This window comes from Neomonachus schauinslandi, chromosome 6, assembly GCF_002201575.2.
Source record: "Neomonachus schauinslandi chromosome 6, ASM220157v2, whole genome shotgun sequence".
NCBI lineage: Eukaryota > Metazoa > Chordata > Mammalia > Carnivora > Phocidae > Neomonachus > Neomonachus schauinslandi.
This window is the reverse complement of record NC_058408.1, coordinates 3,046,475-3,067,631: the sequence shown is the minus strand read 5'-3', so window position 1 is coordinate 3,067,631 and position 21,157 is coordinate 3,046,475. Positions and strand designations below refer to the sequence as shown.

The 21,157-nt window shown below is 51.8% G+C and overlaps 1 protein-coding gene across 1 annotated transcript; it reads left to right on the top strand.

Moving 5' to 3' along the window:
- Window positions 1-15,635: 15,635 nt before the first annotated feature.
- LOC123325094 (small integral membrane protein 42-like) lies at window positions 15,636-15,848 on the top strand. The gene has a single exon (XM_044916017.1). It carries the CDS (start codon window positions 15,636-15,638, stop codon window positions 15,846-15,848), a length of 213 nt encoding a protein of 70 aa, XP_044771952.1.
- The last annotated feature ends 5,309 nt before the right edge of the window (window positions 15,849-21,157 follow it).

Genomic DNA, 21,157 nt, shown 5'->3' with positions numbered 1-21,157 from the left:
AATCAAACAGCCAAGCCTGATAAAACACAGGAAGCAAAGTCTGTTTCCCGTGCCTACGAAGAGAAGGGAAGAGGGGGTTTTCTGTGAGTTCTGCTAACCCCAAGAACATAAACAAGCTGCTGGCTGATTCTCTAGAAGCATCTTAGGGGGCCCATCTGCAGAGGCCTCCCGGTGGGAGGAGGAGGAGGTAGCCCAGGAGCTTTACGATGGCAACAGATAGATCATCAATAAACAGAGGAGGATTTCCTGGGTAGGTCTGCCTCCAGCAAGGACCAGATGAGGTCACAGAGCCCAGAACATGTGTCCCTTCCTCTTGAAGCACGAGCCACCCCACCCCAGACACATACATGACCAAAGACATGGGGCATTTGAGGAAAAGCAGCAGAGTCCCCAAAGACACCTAAGGACCAAAATGGTTTCCTACTCCACCCCCAATGTGCATCCCTTGCCTTGGTGTCCCTCCGGGCAGTCAAGCTGCTTGTGAGCGTATCAGCTCCAGGTGTGTCTGAGTCATCAAGGGCCAGGGTGTCAGGCAGGAGGCAGCACAAGCCATCCGCACTCAGCAGGTGCTTCCTCCATGTCCATGTCCACACCCACATCCCAACAGCATCCCACCGGCTGAGGAATCTAGGGGATGTACCAGAAACGCCAATCACTCCACTCCCCCTCTCCCCCACCCCTTAGCCAGGAAAGTGTACGGGAAAGAGGAATCGTAAGAAAGACCCTGGTTCTCTCATCTGCTCTATCACTTAGAGCAGTGAGACTCGGGACACGCTGCTTGTTTCGCTTGCGGTCAACGTGCCTCTCGTGGGAGGGTCTGTGCCACCTTCCGAAGAGGCAACCTCGCAGAATCCGGGAATGCTCCCTCGGTTCAGGACCAGGTGAAGTGGGCCTCCGAGGTCCTGTTGACCTCTCCCGCAGCTTCCCACAGCCCTGTCCTAAAATTCCCTCCTAATAATCATTGTGATCAGGAAGAGGACGAAGGCCTAGCTTAGGACAGTCACTCTCCTGACCTACAGCTTTCTCCAAACACACACCTGCTTCCCTCCCCCGACAAGGCTCACTCGTGACAATCTTAATCATGTTTTTGCACCTTCTCAGAGCTCTTCTGCATGTTTCAAATGCACATGTGGCCCAGGGAAAAATTTCAAGGGGCCTGGAAAGAACCCTCAGGCCTAAAAGAACAGAGGATAAATGAATCCATTTGCAACAGGAAAAGTTTAGGTTAGACTCTGTAAGACCTCTTTCAAATAAAGCTCAAGAAGTACCATCGCTCCTTTTAAGTAAACTGTTCCCTTCCCGCTTCTCCTTCCATCACACAGTTTCTTTTCCCAGCAGCTTGGTTCTCCTGTAGGGTTTACGAATCACCTGGGAAGATTCGGTGTGCAGCCCCAGGGAAGTCCCAGCATGAGGACAGCAGAAAGCCTGACTCCCACTGACAAAAAGAGCTGGGGTGATTTCAGGATCCACCTAATCTGATCCTTCCATTTTTTTTTTTAAAGATTTTATTTATTTATTTGAGACAGAATGAGAGAGAGAGAGAGAACACATGAGAGGGGGGAGGGTCAGAGGGAGAAGCAGGCTCCCTGCCAAGCAGGGAGCCCGATGCGGGACTCGATCCAGGGACTCCAGGATCGTGACCTGAGCCGAAGGCAGTCGCTTAACCAACTGAGCCACCCAGGCGCCCCTGATCCTTTCATTTTTTTAAGTGTAAATGAAATGCATAGAGAACTGTTTCGTGATAAAGACTCTAAATCCCACCTCCTGAATCCCAGAGCAGTCTTTTTTTTTTTTTTTAAGATTTTATCCATTTATTTGAAAGAGAGCACATGAGAGAGAGAGAGAGAGCACAGGCACAAGCAAGGGAAGGGGCAGAGGGAGAAGCAGGCTTCCCGCTGAGCAGGAAGCCAGATGTGGGGCTCTATCCCAGGACCCGGGGACCACGACCCAAGCCGAAGGCAGACGCCCAACTGACTGAGCCACGCAGGCGCCCCACCAGAGCAGTCTTTTAGACACGTGTGTGAGAAGGGTAAAGAAAGACTGGCAACAATAGAGGCCGTGGCAGAGACCATGGCTTTGCAAGGAATCAGGCAGGTGGACGAGGGACGGTTTCCGGGGCACCTACATCTGTTAGGGGAGACATACCAGAGTCAATACAGCCAGAAGGACAGAAAATGAGCAGAGAGCACAATGAAGGGTCTTTCCAGAGCCTCCTGAATGGGGATGTTGAACTCTGGCATCAGGATGTGCCGGAAGCCTTACGACTCCCCAACATTAAATATGGTCACATGAGAACACAGCTCCCAAACTGGAGATACGGGCCTCCTCTCAAACCTCTCTTCTTCACAAGGCCATGACTCAGTGCTGATCATCCTAGGAAAGTTGCTTGCATTTCAATGCGACAAACAAGAAACGATTCTACCAGGGAAATTCTATCAGGGAAATTTGATCTTCGAGTCATACTGAGGTCACTATTATTACTTTAATAAAAGGAAACTAAGACTAGAAGAAAAACACAGAAGCACTTCTCACAGATCCTGATACCAGATGCAATCATGCACATCCAGCAGGCTCAGCACGCTCCCATGCAGCCAGAGACGGGCAGGCCGGCCTTGACGAGACGACGCGTACCACCACTGATGGGTGACAACAATGGGGAAGGGAGCTATGGAAGTGGGGAGGCCCACTTCACCTGGTCAGAGCTACGGAAGAACGATGGGGAAAAAGGAGCAAAGATGCTTAACGGGACTTAGCAGAGGTGGGCTTCACACTCCCTCAGCTGTTCCTTCAACAAGTATTTATTAAGCACAGACCACACGCCAGGAGCACAATGGTGACGAGGACATGGTCCACGCCCTCCTGGAGCCGACATTTAGGGAGATAAACGTACATCCAAACCTGCAAATATAATGCAGCAGAAATGCTGAAGCAAGGACAAACAAGCCTGAGGAGAGGCCTGCAGACTGGAGACTCAGGAAAGGCTTCCGAGGGTAGAGAAGACCAGCGTCAAGGTGCACGTGAAGGCGAAAGGCATTATGGACAAATGCCCTTTCTCATCTGCTAATGTCTTATTTACGCACATTTGTGGCCAAGACAAGAGCGCAAAGGAGCTGATCAAAGGAAGTGGGAAAGAGAGCCGGCGGTCAAGACAAGCGGAGGCCGTGACCATAAGCACCCATGCAAGACTCATGGCCACGAGCACGAGGGAGGGGCAGCTTAACCCCGAGAGGGGCAAGGCGGTGGGGCCACTCACGGAGGCTGTCAGGGACGGCCATGGCTGACCAGCTTCCTCAGCTCAAACAGAACCGCCGCCCAGAGTCCGCTTTCCCTGGTAAACCAGCGAGTGTCCCCAGAGCCTGAGCGATTATCCCACCCGATGGCCAAAGAGTATTTTCCCTCTTCAGTATCTCCTTTGATGGTTCTGTCGGACTGCCTTCTCTCTAAAAGACGGCAGGAAAAGGGGCCCCTGGGTGGTTCAGTCAGTTAAGCGTCCGACTCTTGGTTTCAGCTCAGGTCATGATCTCCCTGTGGTGGGATGGAGCCCCGCATGGGGCTCAGCAGGAATCTGCTTGAGGTTCTTTCCCTGCCCCTCCCCCGCTCGTGTGCTTGCACTCTCTCCTCTAAAATAAATAAATAAATATCTTTTTAAAAAAATAGGACCAAGTGTTTTCTGAAAGTGAGGCTGAAATGAGACTTTAGTGTGAGATATGATTAACCCATTCTCTGAAATAGATCTAACAGAATGCCAATCAAATGACACCTTTTGAACTTCTGAAATCTCTTGCTTCCATGGTTTTGAGACAAAAGTAAATTTACCTCAGTTTTCGATGGTATCACACTCTCAAAAATAAACATACATTTTGTTGTGAACTTCAGAAAAAAAAAAAAGTAATGACCAAGTTAAAGTACGTACTATGAATCAAAATAAAACCACCTTAGGTTTAAGGCGGCAAGGTCATAAACTACACTCAAATTCGGTTGCTCTTGTGGGTTTTAAGCTGGAGATGTACAAAACCAAGTATAAATATTTCAAAGTTTAATCTTCTACCATCTGCTTTTGCTCCACATAACCGACTCTTCATTCCCACTGCCGCCACCTGACCCTAATTAGACACACACTGGGCACGTTGAAAGATCAATGAGAGCAAGGCTGAGCTCGGGACACGCACTACTCACACCTCCATTCTCCCTCTGACACAGACACGTGCGCCCACCACTCCGTTAGGACCTGTATGAACAGCAAAAGGGCAGAGAACGTGGAAACACCTTCAGAGAAAATCAAACTGAGGGCACTGAACATGGTGCCAGAGGCTGAGGACACAAAGATGAGTAAACTTAGGGCTTTTATAAAACTGCAGAGGAGATAGGCTCTGAGTCAGGTGACATACAGCCAACAAGCGACTGAGCTGGAATTCAACCCTGGGCCTGATGGACTCTGAGGCCTGCACTCTGAAATACCATGAAGACAGCCCTTCACGTGACCACCTTCAAAGGACCTACAATCTAATAGGTTAGAGAGGTTTCAAAGCACAGCAGTGTGTTTTGTTTGATAGAAGGAGTGGACACCGAAGGAAACGGGAGGAAACTCGCCTGTTGTGGGCAGGAGAGGAGAGCTGTTAAAACTTCTTGGAAGACCTGCTCTTCCAGCTCAGTTGTGGAAAAGCAACTTTGTAGGAAAGGCCAACAGATTAGGACCACACTCTCATGATGCTTATTTCCTAGTCTGGGAAACAGACAATAAGCAAGTAACCGAATTTTTTCAAGGGGTGACAATACTACAGGGAAATTAAGGAAGACACGGGGATGGAGTGATAAGGGCACTGTTTTATTTATTTTATTTTTTTTAAAGATTTTATTTATTTATTTGACAGAGAGAGCGAGAGAGCACAAGCAGGGGGATCAGTAGAGGGAGAGGGAGAAGCAGGCTCCCCGCCGAGCAGGGAGCCCGATGCGGGGCTCAATCCCAGGACCCCGAGATCATGACCTGAGCCGAAGGCAGATGCCCAAACATCTGAGCCACCCAGGCGCCCCAAGGCACCGTTTTAGGTAAGGCTGTTAGAGAAGGCCTCGCTGATGAGATGAGTATCTGAGTAAAGCCCTGAACAAGGTCCCCTGAACAACAACAACAACAAAAAGTATTCCAGGGAGGGTGTGCTTGGCATGTTCACAAACAGCGATAAAATCAGGGTGGCCAGAGCAGAGTGACCATACGAAGAGAGTAGGAAGTGAGATGTGAGCAGTAAGTGGGGATCAAATCATGTAGGGGCTTGGAAAGGAATTACTTTAAGCATAAACAAAGATGAAGTTTCACTTCTTTGTGGTGGGAGCAAGGAAGGCAAATGAAGCTGGTATTAGTCACAGACCACCTTGGAGATAAATCTACTGCCCACAGGTATTGCAAAGTATTCTTAAACTAAAGAATCACAGTTGTAAGATTATTTATTCTTTGGGAATCCACCCCCCTGCCCCACCACCACACTGCCTCCAATAAGACAATTTGGAGTAGACTGGAAAAAAAGATTTCTCAACAGTTCAAAAAAAAGGCAATTCTTCTGATCCAGCTTAGTCAATCCACCAAGACATGCTCTAAAAAAAAATGCTAAGGCATATCTTCCCCATTCATGCAGGGTCCTACTTGTCATCACACGTTAATGGGTCCCTCCTGACTTGGTTTCCGTAAGATTAACTTCTCAAACCTCAGATTCCTCCCGTCACTAAATAAGCAGCAGTCCATTTTGGGCTGCATGGCATCCCATGATTCTGGAGCACTAAGCATGTCGGATCTGCACAGGATTCCAGTACAAACAGAGAGTTTCAATGCTCCCTGTGTGCACAGCCCTGGGAAGGGAAGGTTCATAGGCACTTCTCACACAAGAATGAGGCCAGGCATGGCACACTGTTACTAACCCCCTATGAACATGGCTGTCCCGGCAACACTTTCTGGTGTCCAAGTGACAAAACAGCAAGATACAAAAGAAACAGCTTGGGTCAGAACAAGGAGGTAAGGCAGCTTGAGCATAGGAAGAATACCACGGAACAGAGGGCGAATAAAGAGGCAAAATACTTGGGAATGAGCAGAGGGACACACAGGAAGGTCAGAGAGACACTGAGGCAGGCCGTCCCGCACTACTGCTCTCCCGGATGTCTGTGTCGTCCCCGGCCAACCTGGCTGGTCTGGGGCCCGCGCTCCCCAGCACTGAGCGCACAGAACCCCGCTCGCAGCCGGCGCCATAACGGGTGGAGGTACAAGAGAAGGTTTGCTTTCTCTCCGGTCTTTCACCACATTTCCTGATGTCTATCAAGCCTAGTCCAGTGGTCTCCTCTTCTTTTCTCTCACGTTTCTTTCATCGCCCCCTCTCTGTCCTCTAAGTCAAGCCAGGTTTGGATCCTCTGTAGCATTACCAAGCTGTGGGGGCCAGGGACACAGTGACAGGAGCGCGGGAGCCCGTCTAGGACCTAGGATGGCCCATCGGACTCAAGAAGCAAAGAGGCTTCATAGAGATGGCGCCAGAAAATGGTCGGAAGAGAACAAGAAGCGAGTTGCAAAGCTGCTGAAGTGGGAGGCTCAGACCCGCCCGCGCCCACAAACAGCTGCCGCGGGACCCTCGTCCTGGGGCCCCTGGCACGACCCCCGGCCGGGGGCGGTGAGACGGGCTCTGCCCACAAGAGAAGGTACTCGCGAGAGAGGATGGGGAGGGCCCCGGGGACTGGGCGCGAGGAAGACAGCCAAGAAAGAGAGCGTGAGGCTGGTCGGAGCCAGCCTAGAAGAATACAGGGGTCTGCAGGTGACACGGGCTTCTACACGCCTACGGTGTGGGACGAAGCGGACTTGCAGGAAAACAAGAAACACCATGCTACCTAAAGAGAAACAGCGGGACGAAGCCACAGCCACGCAGGTCCTCACACCAGGCTCTCCCGTGCCAAAGGCTAACCTGCGCCACTGAGGCCCCACTGGCTTCAAAGATTCAGCTCCGACTGCCGTCCCTTGAACTACAACACCCAACATGCCCCACGCGCAGGAAGAGCGACACAGCCTCTTCCGCCCCCGTCAGCCAATGGGCTTAGCCAATCTCCTCTGCCCCGGAAAAGCCGCCGGAAGAGGGATCTCTTTCTGTGACGTGACCCGTTCAGTTTCACCCTCGGGGATTCCAAAACTGCGGTACTGGACACGAAACCAAAGGCGTAGGTCCTAGGTCCAAGTATGGGGTCTTCGGTTGCTTGGGTTTCACTAACGAAACGCGGGCTACTTGGGCGAACGGCCTGTGCCACGCCGCTTTTTTTTATATTCTCTCCCCACCTCTTCCGGGGCGGGCCTTGGAACTGTAGCACATGCGCACTTCCTCACCTATTGGGGGAGGTGCGCCTCGGCCTTGCGGCACATGCGCACTGCCCCACCTATTCTGGGGCGGTCCTTGTAATCGGAGCACACGCGCCATTCCCCACCTCTGGGGGCGGGCCTCGGGTCTGACGCACATGCGCACTTCCCTGCTTTCACCGGGGGCGGGCCTCGGACCCGAAGCACATGCGCACTTCCCCGCCTTCCCCGGGGCGGGCCTCGGACCTGAGGCACATGCGCATTTCCCTGCTTTCCCCAGGGGCGGGCTTCGGATCCTAGGCACGTGCGCGCTTCCCTGTCTTTCCTCCGGAGCAGGTCGAGAGAAAGACCGAGCTGTTCTCATTGTTTCCAAGCTATTCTAAAGATTGTATTTTGGGTAATGCTGCCTTTTTTTTTTTTCCTCCTGTTTCACTTCAGGTGCAGCAATGAAATGTTATTTTAAAAAAGCCCTAAAGCGGGGGTTGCAGTCTGCCCTGTGTAACAGACCAGCCGTAAGGCTGCCAGTCACCTGCAGTCTGGCCCTGGGCCGGTGGTCTGTGAAGCCGGGAGGACAAGAGGCGCAGCCCGCCCTCTCGCGCCGCGGGGGGCTGTGGACCCAGGCCTGCCGCCCGGAGCCCCCGGGCCCCTGTGCCCAGTGCAGGAGAGGTCTGAGAAGCGAGCAGGTGCAGCGTCGGATCCCGGGAGCCGGAACTGCAGGCGGGACAGCATTTCTGGGGCCGCTGGAAGAAGCAGCCAGGAAAGAGAAGACTGGCTTCTTTGGGCCTTTCCTCTCCCTGCAATTCCTGGTGATTCTCTATGTACCTTCCCACCTGACCACTTTTCCCATCCCTACCGCCATTCACAGATCATCGTCATCTCTTGCTTAAGTGATTTCCCTGTGTCCGGTCCACACCCCAGCCCTGTGGGATCCCTCTAAAATGCAAATATGATCATTAAAACGTGCCATGGCTCCCCCTTACCCCAGAATAAAGTACACACGCCTGAACAAGGCGTTCATGGCCTGGCCGCCTCCTAAGCAGAGCGCTCCCACTCTGTGTTCCAGTCATCTTCAAATACCGGCAGTCCCTTTAACACACCAGGCTACCTCTTACCCCAAGGGCTTCTTTCATATAGAATCAATTTAATGAGCATCCTGAGCTCTGCTGAGCACCATCCTGATGTGGTTTCTTCCAGAGCCTTCCACCACACTCAGTGCTTCCTGTCTGGCTTGGACAGATTCTGTAGCTTTCTGCTCCCATGGTTATCAGAAGTCCAGTCTAGTGAATCCGCTTTAAAACTTCAGTCTCATATCAGGTTTTACACTCCTTCCTTCCCCCACACCAGCCACGCTTCCACTGTGGGACTTGGTTTGGGTAACTGGTGTATTCTGTCCTTTAGTGGAACTCTCACTAATTTAAACGACCTGGTGCATTGGGAGCTGCAGGACGCACTGGGGAGGAAGGGCCAGGAGTTCCTCTACCTGACTGGGCATGTAATTACACTCATCTGTTGGTTCTCTGCCTCCCAGGGTAAGGCTGACTGGTCATGGATGCCTTCCATTTGGAAGGTGCCCAAATGCCAGTTATGGGCACATAGCTTAGTTTCCTGGAAGCTCTCCCCACTGCACAGTCCCAGGTGGGGAATCTGCTTCAGCTTAACTGCTTCCGACCAGCCCTCAGGTCTTGCCCTTGGTGGTATAACCAGGCACCCCTGGCTACTGGTTTTCTTGGGAGGAGAACCGGCAGGACGACTCAAGCCCTGCTGACCTCCACGCTGTTCACGTGACTTTCAGGAAACCCACAGATCCTTCTACACCAGGGGACCTCCTTCCCACCCACTGTGTGACTGCAACGGAAGCGAAGCTACAGCATCTCCTGTCCTACACCACAGCCTCTGGATGCAACACCCCTTCCGTTGTTTGTTCAACAAGCCACTGTTAACTGACCTGGATGGGGTGAGGGGTGAGGGGGCTTTACTGCATGTCTGGCTGGGGCCCTTCATGCCAGTGAGGACAGGATGATGGGTGAACCGCTTCCCCGGAGTGCGTATGCCTATGGTCAGACTCCAGGTCCAGTTCTCAGGAGCTACAGCCTCCTTCCTTCTGTGCCCGCCCTCTCTACACCCCCAGGATAGAGCAGAAAGGACAGCCTGTCCCACAGGCCCGTGGAAAACTGCTGCTTGGCCTGCGGGGCCCCAGCATAAAATTGGATATTGTTCTCAGGAGGCAGTTCCAGACATAAGACCCGGTATCTCCTGCCCTGTTCTCTCCTTTAAAACAGGGGCGGCAATTTTGTCTGAAGAGCCAAGTTTCTGGGTTAACTAAAACATGAGCTTACCCAGAGCAGCACATTCTACTGTTCATCCAAGAACTATATATGAGCAACATTTATATGCTAGTTTCCAGGGAAACTACGGCAAAGACGATTCCTGTTCTCAAGTCACAATCGGGGTGTGTGGGGGGGATACTTTGAGCACCAAATAGTCTGATGGGGTTACGCATGTATGGCCTGGAGCTGCAGGTCCGGGTCCCAGGGCAAGTACCTGTGGCCTTAAAGTGGGAGCTGAGCACGGAGAGAAGCGGGAGGGAAGAGGGGCAGAGCTGCAGGCAGAGTCCACGCCAGGGGCAGAGGCCAGGAGGTGGCAGAAGCAAATGACCTTGCTGAGCGCCGAGCCTACTGGACGCCTCTCCGGGAACTGGGCAAGTGTTGCTTTGTTTGATTCTTACAGCTCTTTGAGATCAGCACTAGGATGAACCCCATTTTATGGAGGAGGAAACAGAAGCAGGGAGGTCAAGTAAACACTTGAACAAGATCACAGTTTACACAGTAAGTGCTGAGGCCAAGACTCAAACCAGGAGCGTGAGTGCGGGCAGTGGCCCTTCACCCCTTTGCCACCTGGCTCTGGAGGTTGGTGAAAGTGCTCTTTTGGAAAAGAGTACGAGATGCATGGGGAAGTGGGACAGGAAAGGAAGCTAGGCAGGTCGCTTGGCAGGACGTGAATGCAAAGTTTGTACACCGTGTGGAGCACTTGGACTTTATCTTAAGGTAACAGGGACGCAAATGATAGATTTTGAGGAGAAAAGTGGCCTGACTTTTTATGGATATTACTCTGTTAATGCGAGTAGGGTGGATGATCCCAGAATAAGGCTGGTAGAGAGAGGTATGAAGGCCTACTGGCAAACAGCACAGGAGTAGTAAGGACCAGGAGATGAGCGCTTGAACGGAGGTGGAAGCAGAGGGGGTAAGGAGGAGGGGTGGATGTGGAGGGCACTTCAGAAGTGGGGTTGAGGGGGTATCGAAACTGAGTGAGGGCAGGAATCAGGGAGGAGGACAGGCCAGCGGGACTCCTGGGCTTCTTACTTTGTAGTGAAGACGGGGCGAGGCAGATGGGAAAGGGAAGGCAACTAGGATGGGTTGGAGGGGAGGGCTCGAGGTGCTCATGGTGCCCTGCAAGGGTGAGCAGGACAGGACCGTCAGTTAGACCCGTCCACCGGGCCAAGGGCAGAGAGCTCGAGGAACAGAAAGGGGGTGCCGGTCGAAGGGATTCTTTGGGGGTAGACAAGAAGTGGCACGTGGGAATCAAGCAGATGCTGGCTGAGCCGAGGGAGCAGGGGATGAGAAGAGGCCATCACAAGCCCCAGGAGTGAGCGTGCATTGATACGAGGTAAATTGAGAATCACTCTAAGTTTCCAAGACATGTAAGAACAGAACCACAATACAAAGAGCGCTGGAATAAAAAGAGCCCCGGGTTGGATTTTTTTTCCCCTCTAAAGTTAAATGTCTGGTTCTAGAACTGATTTCTGCATGGCTTGGAGCAAATGACTCAACCTCTTGAGCCTCCGTCGTCTCCTGCAATTATGGAGGCAAGAAGCCTCCCGACGTGCCATCTGCAGCAGGAGACCCAGGAGACCTGCTCCTGTCTTTCAGTCCAAGTCCACAGGCCTGAGAACCGGCGGCGACGCCAGTGCCCAAGGGCAGGAGAAGGTGGACGTCCCAGCTCATGCAGACACCACAGAGAAATGAGGCAGATGGCACAAGTCAGCTCGATCACGGATAAAGACCATGTTGGCAGATACGGCCTCGGTGTGCAGCCACAGTGGGCTTCCTAAGGGGAAGACCGGAACCAGACTGACTCACCACCCCATCCTGGGTCGGTGGAAAACCATGAGCATCTCACTCATGGGGTGAGCTTCCGTAAAAGCCACGGGAAGGAGCAGACCCAGTGGGTGCTCTCTGCACCAGAAGGAGGGAGTGAAAGCTGGAGTGCAGAGACGCATGAGTATTGGGAACAGGGTTTCTGCTCCGAGAGAGACCTCAGGAGTGCAGAGGAAGTGTCCCCCAATACCATGTTGTAGGTCTTGTTTTCTCCTCGGCGTCCAGACACCAGCGCCCAGGCCATCCAGAAAGGCCGGCCCCAGCCAGTGGGAACCCCAGCACGTGCTGCCTGTGTCAACGGCATTTCCCCCGGAAATGCTGGAGGGTCGTCAGCAGGACTCGGAGACGAGCGAAGGCCATGCAGTCTGCACATCTTGACGGTCGGTTCGGGGAATGAGGAGTTGTTTGGCCATTTCCTGCGGGTCAGCAACCCAACCAGGGAGCATGAAGGAAACCGGCAGGCCTGGCGCTCCATCGAAGCCTCCCAGTACCCTGTCCAACTTGAGTTAGGGGCAGCCAGTCAAACCACAGCCCTGAGTGAAGCCACAGACTGGGAAATGAGAGAAGAGTACAAAAGGCAACAGACAGGGAAGCCCAGTCTGGCTGGGGAGCTGAGATGAGCCCAGTGTGTCTGAAACAAGGAGGCAGAGGGGCACCTGGGTGGCTCAGTCATTAAGCGTCTGCCTTCAGCTCAGGTCATGATCTCAGGGTCCTGGGATCGAGCCCCGCATCGGGCTCCCTGCTCAGTGGGGAGCCTGCTTCTCCCTCTCCCTCTGCCTGCCGCTCCCCCGCTTGTGCTCACTCTCTCTGTCAAATAAATAAAATCTTAAAAAAAAAAAAAGAAAGAAACAAGGAGGCAGAAAAGACAGACGAGAATGCTGATGGGCACAGAGCTTATTTTGGGGGGATGAAGATATAAATGTGATGACGTTTGGACAGTCCTGTGAATAAGCATAGAAACATTGAACTGTACACTTTAAGTGGGTGACTTGTATGGTACATGAGTCATACCTCAATGAAGATGTTTAAAAAAAAAACAAAGATGGTGTGTTTTAGTGGGCGGACTAGCAGAGGAGAGGCCGGAGTCCCAGGCCTCCCCTTGTTGGGCCAGTGGGTGTGCGCCCTTGGTCACTCTCCTTTCTCGTGCCTCAGTTAGCTCCTCCGGTAGGTGAAGGACGTGGACAAATGGTCCGTAAGGTTCCCGTATCTGTTTCCTGGAGCTGCGGTAACAAATGACCACAAATGTGGGGACTGAAAACCACAGAAACGTATTTTGTCACAGTCCTGGAAACCAGACGACTGAAATCAGGTGCTGTGCTCTCTCCAGACGCTCTGAGGGAGAATCCATTCCTGGCCTTTTCCACACTTGGTTCCTTGGCCTGTGGCCACGTCTCTCTGCTCTGTCTTCACATCTCCTTCTCGTTTGTGTGTCTGTCTCTCTCGGAACTCCCTCCTCCTCTCTCTTACAAGGTGCATGTGATTGTGTTTGGGACCCACGAGGATAACCTAAGAGGAGTGCCTCCTCTCGAGATCCTTAGCAGAGTCACGTCTTCTGTGCATAAGGTAACATCCACACGTCCCAGGGAATTGGCACAGATATCCTGGGGCTGGGGGATCTGTTCACAGCCCTTTGCAGGTTCACAGAGATTGGGGAGAACCAACTCACCCTATGTTGTCCCTCTTTCCCATCTCTCTGTTTACCCTAGCTCTTATTTATTTTTTTTTCATATTTTAATTTTTATTATTTTTTTTGACTGAGCCACCCAGGCGCCCCCCTAGCTCTTATTTAAAATAACCTACATTTGTATACAGTTTTAGGGTTTGAAAAGTTATTATACATTTATACACTCATTTCAGTCCCATGGAAACCTATAAATTTTGCCTTACCACTATAATTTCATTCTTAAAGAGTAGATGGATGCTCGGGGAGATTACATTACCTGACCAAGATCACAAGCACTGGAAAGAGCGAGTGCTGGCCTCCAACCTGAATCCTCGAGCCACAACTCCACAGTGTGGCTCCCACTGTCACCACCTGCCTGAATCCTGATGTGGCATCAAGAGGTTCTGAGACCCGGATGGAGGAGATGCATCTGGAGTACATTCAGTTCCCCCAATTCCTCCTGCGAAGCCCAAACACAGACGTTTTATATAAAAACAACATAAGAAGACTCCAAAAGGTGGGAAGGAGAAGGCAGACTGACCGGGGACCTTGGAACCCAAGGATGGACGTAGCAGTGAGTTCCCTGGGTTTTCTTTTTGTCTCATACATGCTGGACTGGGTGCTGGAGAAACAACCCAGAGAGGCCAATGGGCAGAGACAAAATAAAGTCTCAAGAAAAGCCTGCTAGGCTTTCTTCAGCCAAAAAACTAGGGAAAAGGCAATCCAGCAAGACATAAAACTTTTAGATAATAGTTGCCCTACTCTAGCCAAATGCCATGGAAAAACCTGTAGCCCCACACCCATCTTATAAGCAAAGACCAAGTGGGGATCTCAGGGTCCCACACTTGCCCAGCTGGAATAAGGTACTCTTCCCCATGCTCCACCCCAGGCTAGGGTAGTAATAGAGAAGACAGAGTGGGGATCTGGGACTCCCATCCCTGCCCAGAGGTCATGAGCTCCCCACCCACAGCTAACAAAGTGCCCTTCCCTGTCCTTGCCAGAGTGTCAGAGGAGGCCACCTTGGGGGTCTGAGATCCCATATCCACCCAGTGGTGAGGGGTTACCTCTCTCCCCAACTCTCAGTTAATAAAGGAGCTTAAGCAGAGAACCCAGACCTTCACCACTGCCTGGCATTAATGAGGTGATGCCCCCTAACCACAATGGGCATGATGTCAGAGGAATCCTGCTGAAATAGAAGATTTAAATAAGATCCAGTGTCTCATAACACCTAAATGTCCAGCATACAGTCAAAATCATCCATCACACCAAGAACCAGGAAAATCTCAAATTTAAAAAAAACAAAAAAAAAAGATGCTTAATTAAAAATCAGCAGGTGCTAACACCAAGATAGGCAAATATTAGAATTACCTGGCAAGGATATTAAAGAATCATAAAAATACTTCAATAAGCAATTATAAATACACTTGAAACAAAAAGTAGAAAATCTCAGTGAAGAAATTGATGATATAAAGGAGAACCAAATGGAAATTTTAGAACTGCAAAATATAATTACCAAAGTAAAAAACTCCAAGGATGGGCTCACCCATAGAATGGAGGGGACAGAGGAAAAGAATCTGTGAACTCGAAGACGTAACAAGCTGAACAACAGTAAGTGGGGTAAACAGAACAGACCTTCCTTCTCCTCTTGTGTTCTGTAAATCATGTCTGACTGTTGAAGCAAAAAGTATAACATGGCTGGATGTAAATTTCAACATATATAGAGGAAATACTTAATAAAGTTGTCCTGCACATGGATAAGGGAGGAAGCAGCTTGAGGAAGGTACATTTTCTGCACCTGTCTCCAGCTGGTAGGTTGTGGACACCATTAGTCTTCATGGTGACGGAGTAATTCTGTATCATGATTTCAGTGGTGGTTACAAGAACCTATGTGTATGATGAAATGCCACAGAACGACACGCACACGTTTGTTCCAGTGTCTGTTCACTGGTTTTGATTTTGTGCTGTAGTTACACACGATTAGCCATGGGGATACATGTGTTCTCTGCTATCTCTGCAACTTCCTATATGTCTAAAATTATTTCAAAATGATTAGGAAATGATAGAAGGGGATTGAAGGGGCATCTTCACAAGCAATTGGGGATCCCTTTCCAATCTAGAGGCCAGGCATGAAGGGAAGTGGGGCTCAGAGGATGGAGGTGTCTGGGCTAGAACCTTCAGTTCAGACCCTAGCCTCACCCTCAAGTGACATCACAAAGCCTCAGATGCCCCGCCCCCCACCTGGAAGTTTTGTCAATCAAGCCATCATCTGAGGACTGTATTTGTACTGGAAGCAGTTGTTCAGCATCGCTGAGCAAACTTCTCTGCCTCTCAGTTAACATCCAAGGAAAATGGCGCCACGTGAGCAACAGGGTTGATAGATGTGGGACTGTATGTAGCTCCACACCCAGTTTGAGGATATAACGAAGAGCTGCCTGGTTCTCTCGTGTGTAGCCATTGGGGCAGTCTGCGCAGGCCGCATAGCTCAGCTGTCTTTGAGAAACCGATGTCTTCCTCACAGCTCCCGGCCTTCCTGTGGGACAAGGGCACGCTCACCACCGCCATATCTGATCCTGCTTACCTAGTAAAGCTTCTCTTCTTCTTTGCACTCCTGATGACCCTAGTCACTCTACTCATCCTGGTCTGGAAAGTAACCAAAGACAAAGGCAACAAGAACAGAGGGCCAGATCCAAGAAAGGAGGAAACTCTGCTGGCATGAAGATGGACAGTCCCTGCTGAGGACTCCACTGAGGGGAAGACCTGGAGGCTCAGGAGGCAGGGCCGTCCGGGAGCCTTCTCAGAGCCGGAGCCTGGGGAGGAAGAACTGCTCTGTCCCCACAGGCCCCCAGGGCCGAAGCTCCCCCGCCTCCTCCCTCCTCCACCACCACGTCCGCTGTAATTCTCGCTCATCTGGCTTTTCTCTGGCTGGTCCAGGCGGCCGGGTTTGAATGTCTTCTCTCTGTGGGTCTTCTCGACTGACATTATAAATGGCTCTTGATTGACTCTGGGATATTGAAATTATTGGAAGCTCCCAGCATCTCCGATATATAATGATGCTATACCAGAAGCTCAGTTCTAGAAGATCCTTGAAATAGAACAGCTCACCCACCCCCAAATTCTAGGTAAAATGCTCCCTCCTCTTCACCTAATTCTGTGAATAAAAAAGTATTGCCTCTCAAAAAATGATTTGAAGCATCAAATACTTCTCTCTCTTCTCCCCCATCCTCCAGCTTTGCGGGTTAGCAAACTTTAAAAATACCATATTCTAAAATAATAATTTCACTTTAAAAAATCTTTTCTGAGCTTGGAATGAATTAACTCCCTTTTCAAATGAAATCCAAATTAAAGAGGCAGTGTTTTGAAAATCCATATTCTCATTCAGGCTTGAGTTACCCTAAGGAGCATTTGGCCATTTGCCTAGAAGGAATTAGTAGTTTTTTGGAGAAACACCTCTATGTCCAGCCCCACTATTAATCTTTCCTCCTAGAGGCGTCCTGTCATGTGTTCCCTTGTCTCCACTCCACAGGCACTTGACCCCGGAGTCACAAGCTAAGAACCCCTTCCTCAAAAGCTTTTCCCGTTGCTTAGAATCACGGGACTGTGTTCAGTCATCTCTGACAATGTGCGCCCCCACCCCGCCCCCGGGAATCTGGGCTGCATATTCTTTTTTTTTTTTTTTTTTTAAGATTTTTATTTATTTGACAGAGAGAGACACAGCGAGAGAGGGAACACAAGCAGGGGGAGTGGGAGAGGGAGAAGCAGGCTTCCCGCGGAGCAGGGAGCCCGATGCGGGGCTCGATCCCAGGACCCTGGGATCATGACCTGAGCCAAAGGCAGACGCTTAATGACTGAGCCACCCAGGCGCCCCAAGGGCTGCATATTCTGCATTGCAGCCTAGGCCCCGATACACTTCCACTTTAGCCTATATAAATTCAGGAGCTTGATCACCTGGTGCTGAGGAGAGGCCAGTATTGCTGCCAGACCCAGGGGGAGCCCACCCCTGTCAGCGAGTGTCTCCACCTGCCTCCTCTAGTGTCTGATGGTGGGGTGGTGGTGGTTTTGTGGCTCATCAGCTCCAACAGAGACAGATCACAGCTGACCAGCAAGGGGACTGAGAGCTTCATGGCCAAGGAAGATGTACCCCTCTTTCCTCTGCAGCATGGGCCCCTTTCTCAGAGGCCGGCTGGCATTCCTCTCCAGCTGGCTACCACACCCCTTCTCCATCCAGCTTGCCAGCGTGGAAAGTAGAGGGTGGGGTGGGCTGTTACCCTGAGTGTGCATGGTTTCCACGCATCGCTTGTGGAGAAGGAGCTCAGAGTTGGCAGCAAGGTCCTCAGCACCCCAGCACTCGGCACATCTTTCTCTCCTATCCTGCAGACGCCTGTATTTATCCATCAGATGTGTACTGAGCTCTTGCCATGAATCAGGCTCAGTCCTGAGTGCCGGGGCTACAAGAGGAAGGGGCCCCATCTTCTCTCTTCTGGACCCTGTACGGCACAGTGAGCGATAGATGCCCATGAAGTGATCACACAGGTTAAGTATAAACCGAGAAAGTGCTCTGGAAAAGCACTGGGCTTTATGGGGGCAGGTATGGAGGCAGGTTTGGAAGGAGCCTGGCCCGGGCTGGAGAAGGCGCGTGGGGGGACAGCGGGCTGGCCGAGGCTGCAGGACGGGTGGAAGGTCTGCACGTGATGGGTGCAGGCCGGCAGCCCTGCGCTCCAGAGGGAGATCAGCATGGGAGAAGGCCCATAACGGGAGGAGTTTGTTGCGTCCGTGGGATAGAAAGGTGGTGCTTCTGGAGCACAAACAGCAAGCCCGAGAATGGAAAAAAGAAGAGCTGGAGATGCAGTTGGGAGTGGACCTCACAAAACCCCAGAGGGCGGTGCTCTGAGCCCTCTGAGGCTCCTTTGGTCAACAGCCAAGTGCATGTATTACAGGCCACTCCCTGGGGCCCTATGTCACCCTCCTCCCCAAAGTCCTCACACTCCCCAAATCTGTTTTACTGACAAACCAGCTGGGCTGCACTGCAAACTTCTGGCCACCCGATGGCAGCAAAGGGCCAGCAAACCCAGTCCTCGGGCCACACTGGGCACAGGGACCCTCCCTTCCCCACCCAGAGCAGGATAGTGGACCCTTAGGGACCGCAACCACGTTCTCCACAAAGACGGGAATCTCTTATCCTCAAGATCTCCTGGCTGGCAATTTCATCCTCTTCAAAACATACTATATAATGAGCCTCAATTATATGCTGGCTCTTAACATATGGTATATCTATTCTGCCTAAGCACCCCGTGGACAGGACTCTGTCCCTTGCACAGATGGGAAGGTGAGGCTCTGAAGCTCAGAGAAGCTGCTACCTGCCCAAAGCCTCACAGCAGAGCCGGATTACCACCCCTCTCCCGTGTACTTATCAGGGCGTAAGACACCCCGTCTTGGAGGCAGCCCCTCTTTCCCTATCAGAAGTTCCTGCACTAAAATGTCACCAGCATGAGTATGTGTGGTTCCCTTGTGACTGGGGCGCCCTGCGTCTTCCTCTGCCCTGCCACCTGCAGGGCGGTCCATCTGCTGCCCTGGGCCTGCTGGGACCAAGCCAACTCGTACCAACCACCATAAAGCATTCAGAGGGCAATGGGGACCAGAGGTAGGCGGCAGTGAAGGAGACTAGGATGCTGCTCCCTCCTCCAGGGAGCTGCCAGTCCAGATGTGGCTGAGGACCTCCCTCAGGTCAGTAACAGTCCGGGCTGATTTCTGAGACAGGCCAAGGATGGGTGCTAATGGAATGCTCCAGGATTTCTGAAGCCAGAGGGGCCCCTGTGGGCTGGATCAATCAGGGAGGGCTTCCTGAAGCAGGTGACATGTTAGGGTACCAGACAGGATTTAGGATCAGAAGGAAGCACGTGACATGCATGACAAGGGACAAGGGACAGTGAGCCAGCCGCATGATGCATGTAGGGGACACCGGGCAGTCAGGTCGAGAAGAGAGTATCAGCAGTGGTAAAGGCCTTGAATGCCAGACAAACGTTTCCAGATCGGACCAAGAGGGGCCAGGGAAGGTTCTCAACGACGGGAGGGCAGCATAGTGGAGGCGTGGGTGAGAGAGCAGGAAGAGACTGGGGGAAATGCCCCTTGAAATGCCCACTGAACACTAACTCTCGGGGCTGAGATCTGGGGATGAAGCATCCTGGGCTGTGAAGGCGTGCATCCCATTCCTTCCACCTGAAATGCCCTTCTGTCGGCCTTTCTCTGCTCAACAGTGTGTGTGAGCGGGGAGGGGAGTAGAATTCCCAGCTCCGGCTGAAAGCAAGTCAAAGGGATGGGGACCTGCGACCACCGCCTGGCTCCCTGCCCCCCCACCACACCCCTGTCCCGGGGGCCAGAGGCTGAGTCCACGGCTGAACCCCATGATACCACAGGTGGGGGTGGCCAGAGGCACCTCTTTTCTTGGAAAAATATAGAACTCAGAGCTGTCTTCTCAAGAGAAGGTGGGGGCAGAAGGAGACCCTGCTGGTCTTTCCCATTCCTGTAGATATTCTCGCTGTTCCGGCCCCGTGACATGCACATGTGTGGTACACGGCCTGGGAGCTGCCCTGGGCTGGGTCAGGAAGGTCAGAGCCAGAGGGCCCTGGGCCATGGAGAATCCACCCTCATCTCACAGAGCAGTCCCTGATGCCCAGAGGGGGTGAGTGGGGCCGGGAGTGTGGGGCAGGGGTCACCGCGGGCGAGCCCGGGTGCCTCCTAGCTCCACCACCTCTTCGTGCAGCCACGAGCACATTCGTTAAGACAGTGACTCTCAGGGGTGCCCGGGGGGCTCAATCGTTGGGCGTCTGCCTTCGGCTCGGGTCATGATCCCGGGGTCCTGGGATCAAGCCCCGCATCGGAGTCCCTGCTCCGCAGGAAGCCTGCTTCTCTCTCTGCCACTCCCCCTGCTGTGTTCCCTCTCTCGCTGTGTCTCTCCCTGTCAAATAAATAAATAAAATCTTAAAATAAAAAAAAAGACAGTGACTCTCAGAGTTCGGTCCTCGGGTCCCCGGGGGTCCCCCAAGGCCCTTTCAGGACATCCACAAGGTTGAAAACTACGTCCATACAAACATTACGATGTTATTTGCCTTTTTATTTTTTTAATTTTTTTTTAAAGTAAGCGCTACACCCACCATGGGGCTCGAACTCACGGCCCCCAGATGGAGAGCCGCACGCTCTTCCGACTGAGCCAGCCGGGCGCCCCTGATTCTCCTTTCTTACTCCCACTCTTTCTCAGGTGCAGTTTGTGAGCAACCGTGATCTGTTCTCAAAGAAGCCAAGTGTTAAAGAGCTTTACAAAAGTGACACTGTTCTTCTCTCAAAATGTTGTTCATGTTAACACGTAATGTTTATTATTGTTATTTTTAAATGAATTAATAAGTACTTTTTAAAGTTTATTGTTAGTTTCTAATACAGCAGATATGGATACATATAACCCGGGTAAACAAAAGCCACTGGGGGGTGCTTCATAATTTTTAAGAGTGTACAGGGATAATGGACTACAAAGTCTAAGAACCATGGATTTAAACTCTGCCTGTTTCCTTATCTGCAAAATGGACATCGCACTTATCTCGAAGGATGGTGTGATCCCTCAGGTCAAGTGTAGGATGCCTGCGCGGGGCACCATGGTTACTTAGTAACAGTTATGGACAGGTGTTGGGTTTCTTAAGCCAGAACTCCCTCCAGCATCCCCTCAGGGCTGTCCTTGGCTGACTGGGGGCTTGGAGAGCGGGGCTGAGATCTGGGGATGAAGCATCCTGGGCTGTGATGGCGCTGAGCTGAGCTGCTGGAAGCCGAGGCTGAATTCACAAAATTCTCTTCTGTGCCTGGGGCGGGTCCCTCAGGCAAGGTCACCGAGCAATGAATGACAATCCTATTAGATTGCCTGCTGGGGACGGTGAGAGCCCAGATGGGTCCGTGTACCTGTCGGTCACCGCTCTCACCACCTGAGGGCAGCAACCCCTCGAGGAGAACAGCAGAGAGGGCTCAGGACACAAAATGAGCTCTTGG

Excerpts from the sequence above, each read along its gene's own strand:
- LOC123325094 (XM_044916017.1), top strand. The coding sequence starts at position 15,636 with ATGTCTTCCTCACAGCTCCCGGCCTTCCTGTGGGACAAGGGCACGCTC.